The 3,640-nt window shown below is 47.1% G+C and overlaps 1 protein-coding gene across 4 annotated transcripts in view; it reads right to left on the reverse strand.

Moving 5' to 3' along the window:
* Nucleotides 1-231: 231 nt before the first annotated feature.
* CLCN4 (chloride voltage-gated channel 4) overlaps nucleotides 232-3,640 on the reverse strand; it is a 58,956-nt gene continuing 55,547 nt past the window's right edge. For all 4 annotated transcript variants that reach the window (XM_059385777.1, XM_059385776.1, XM_059385775.1 and 1 more), the window contains one exon: nucleotides 232-397. In XM_059385777.1, the coding sequence (XP_059241760.1) occupies nucleotides 307-397 (91 nt within the window). In that variant the 3' untranslated portion in view covers nucleotides 232-306. The remainder of the gene's footprint in view (nucleotides 398-3,640) is intronic.

Raw genomic sequence — 3,640 nt, forward strand, 5'->3', positions numbered from 1 at the left:
GTGTTCCGTGTCCTTGTACGAACCATACTGTTGACCCCCACCCCCATGCCCTGACGGCGGTTAATAAACTCATTAAGAAACACAGCTGGAAACTCATAAGGGGTTAAAGCTATGAAATGCCTACTGGTTGATTGTTTCTTTTTTTTTTTTTTTTTTTAAAGGTTTTATCCTTTTTCCTTTCCAACAAAGCTTTTGTTTCCACTGCCCCCAGCGCACAATCGTTCATTAGGATAATAACATATCATTTGTTTATTTCTTTTAAAATGACACGGTTGTGTTTTTCTGAAAATAAATGCCACCTTGTTTCTAATTAAACATGATGGATTCAGGGTCCTGGTTTGCCATCTGGGCCATATGTCTCAAGACATCCTTTTTCGTGATGATGCCAAGAAGTCTCCTGGAGAAGAAACACAATAGAGAAAAGAGGTCAGCTTTGCAAGATTGACTCCTGCCTGCCCTAAACCCCAGGGCCTTCTCCACCTGGCCGCACAGAGAGACATTTCCCAGCTTTCCCTGCAGTCGGGTGGGGACAAGTGAGTGAGCTCTGGCCAATGGCCTGTAGGTGGAGAGGAGAGATGCGCTTCCCAGGTCACCTGCACATTTCCAGACACTCTCTCTCCTCAACTGGTGGCCACAGGCAGGGGAGCCAATGAAGGACTCTGAGGTCACAGAGGACTGACTTAGCAGCCGCCAGATTCAAAGACCTGGGTCCTTGGATGACTCTAGGTAGAGAGCCCACACCTGCTGAAACCCACACTGGACGGGACATAGGGAGGAATGAATCACTACCGTGTTAGGCCACTGAGATGTTAGGCCACTGAGATGGCAAGCAAGAAACCTACAGTGACTAATACGCTCGCCTAAATTTCAGGACTATAATCAATTGACCCCTCTTCCAAAATTCCATTGTTTTCAACTTACGAAAACAAGGCCTCTTAACAGGGCTCCTTGTGTAAGGGCCCCAGACTACACACTGCACAACCCCAAGGAGTGCCATTGGCAAATATGATAATGCAACATGTGCCCCAGACTGCACAGGACACACCTGCACAACCACAGCCCGCAGCCCTCACTCAGTCTTGATTTTATTAACTACTTAAATGACCACCTGCTGAGATAAACCACGCCCCTCGGTAAAGGAAAAGGTTTGAAGGAAGGGGGTATGCACAGTTTCTTTAGAGAAAGAAAGTTCCACTGGCCAAATTGGTCTGCCAGGTAGCCCGCACACCCAAGAAAAACAGAAGAACTAAACAGGGTCAGGCTGACCCTGGAATACTGTGTGGTTAATAAAATGAAAGATTTCTACTCTATATCGATGTAAAATAATGACATACCCCCAAATCAGAAAACACAAATGCAATACTCTGTGATTTATTTAATTAAGGCCAAATTGGTCAAATTCATCTCCCATGCAACAGAAGGGACTATGAAGAGGGAACAGTAGCGTCCGGGGCTGCGCTGGACTCAGGTGCTGCTGGTGAAATGCATGCTGGGTCGTGAAACTGTCAGGCCAGAATCGTCCCTGACCACACGACCCTTAACCAACCCCAAAAAAGCGATGGTTTTCCGGTGTTAGTTGCGTACCTCTGACCCTGGGGGAGACAGCGGGTACTGCCTGTTCCCCTCTCCCTCACAGGAATGTCTGCAGGAGAGGGGAAGATAGCAAAGGGAGACGTGAAAAGCATGAATGTCAAAATCCTGCAAGCTTCAGGACTCTGCTGTGAGGCTCCAAGAAATGGAAGGAAACGTACAAAGCGAGATAGAATCAGCAAATGGACATTTTGCAACGCCTGCTGTAATAATTAGTTTAGTCAGTAACCATCCGTGGGTTCCAAAACCGCTGGGTGAATGGTTGCTGGAAAGCAAAAAACTCGCCTGGTCTCACAGGATCCCTCCACAGATTACATACGGAGAGAAAAATGTCCCTTCTCAGCGGAGGGCTCTGGTCCCCACCACCTCATCTAAGTGGCAGAGCTTATCACCAACAAAGCTGGAAAAGCTGATGTTGTGACATCATCTATGCTGGCACATCACTTAGCCAAATCAAACCACCAGAAGCTATCAAACAGATTCCCAATGTGAGACTACTGATTCCGGACTCTTCCCAAACAAAAACAAAAACAAAAACTGGGTCATAAATAACACACCAAAAAAGGCAGGAAAGTGTTCTAGATGAAAGGCTAAAGGGGCAAAACAACCAAATGCAATGTGTGGACCTTGAAAGAATTCTGGGTTGAAATTTGATATGAATTGGATATTGAATGATATACTGAGTCACTGTTAATTCTTTATAATTACAGTTTAGTGGTGACATAAAGTAATTTCCTTAACTCTTAGAAGATGTATGCTCCACTCATAGCAGCCAAATCTTGGCAGCACGCGAGATGTCCTTCAGTGAGTGACTGGATTCCTAAACTGTGGCCCCTCCGGGTGATGGAACACTATTCAGCGCTAATAAAGAAATGTGCTGTCAAGTCATGAAAAGCCATGCAGGAACTTTACATGCATGTCACTAAGCGAAAGAAGCCAGTCTGAAAAGGCCACATCCAACTCTAGGACGCTCTGGAAAAGGCAAAACTATGGAGACAGTCAAGAGATCAGTAGTTGCCTGGTTTGGGGGGAGGGAAGGAGGGACGAAGAGGCGGAACCCGGAGGATTTTTAGGGCAGAGAAACCACTCTGTGTGATGCTATAATGGTGGATACAGGTCATTCTCCATTTATCAAAACCCACAAAATGTACCACACCAAGGACGAGCCCTAAGGTAAGCTACCGATGGGAGTTAGTGTACCAGTATCGGTTCCTCAAAGGCAACAAATGTAACATGTGCAACATACTAGTAAGGGAAATTGAGGGGACAGGAGAGGGTATATGGGAACCTTGTACTTCATGCTCAATTCTTCTATAAACTCAAAACTGCTCTAAAAATAGTCTATTAATTAAAGAAAACAAACCCTTGTGGGAGAAAAGCGGTCCCCTGAAAGGAGAGGGGTGCCAGCGCGGAAGGGTAGAACCGGGCATCGCTCTCTGTTCTAGCTGCTGAGAGCCACTTGGCTTCAACTGTGTTTATATGTTACTTTAAGGACTTTTCTAGAAGGTATCAGAATGCAATAAGGTTGTCGATGTCCCATCAAACAAGACGCTGTTCTACTAAAGTGGCCACGCGGAGTCGGGGTCCTAACTCAGCTCAGGCAGCCGCAACGAAGCCCCACGGGCTGGGTGGTGACTGCGCTCACGGTCCCGGACACCAGAAAGCCCAGATCAAGGTGCTGGGGGGGGGGGTCGGTTTCTCCAGAGGCCTCTCTCGGCTCACAGCCCTCACTTGGGCTTCTCCCCGGGGCCCGCACATCTCTGCTGCCTCTTCCTGTCCCCTGTAAGGACACCGGTCTTACCAGATTAGGGCCCCAACCTGAGGACCTCATTTAACTCTAATTACCACATTGAAGACCCCATCTCCAAATCCAGTCACGCTGGACTGGGGGGGCTTCAACATATGAATCTGGGGGGGACACAATTCAGTCCACAACACTTCTTCCAGTGCATTTAAAATTAAAAAAAAAAAAAAAAAAAGGGACAGTACAAAGGCGACCAGCATGGGCCTGTAATACGCCACTAGAAGCTGGGGTCAGAGGAGAAATGGG

The sequence above is a fragment of the Mustela nigripes genome, chromosome X, assembly GCF_022355385.1.
Source record: "Mustela nigripes isolate SB6536 chromosome X, MUSNIG.SB6536, whole genome shotgun sequence".
Taxonomy (NCBI): Eukaryota; Metazoa; Chordata; class Mammalia; order Carnivora; family Mustelidae; genus Mustela; species Mustela nigripes.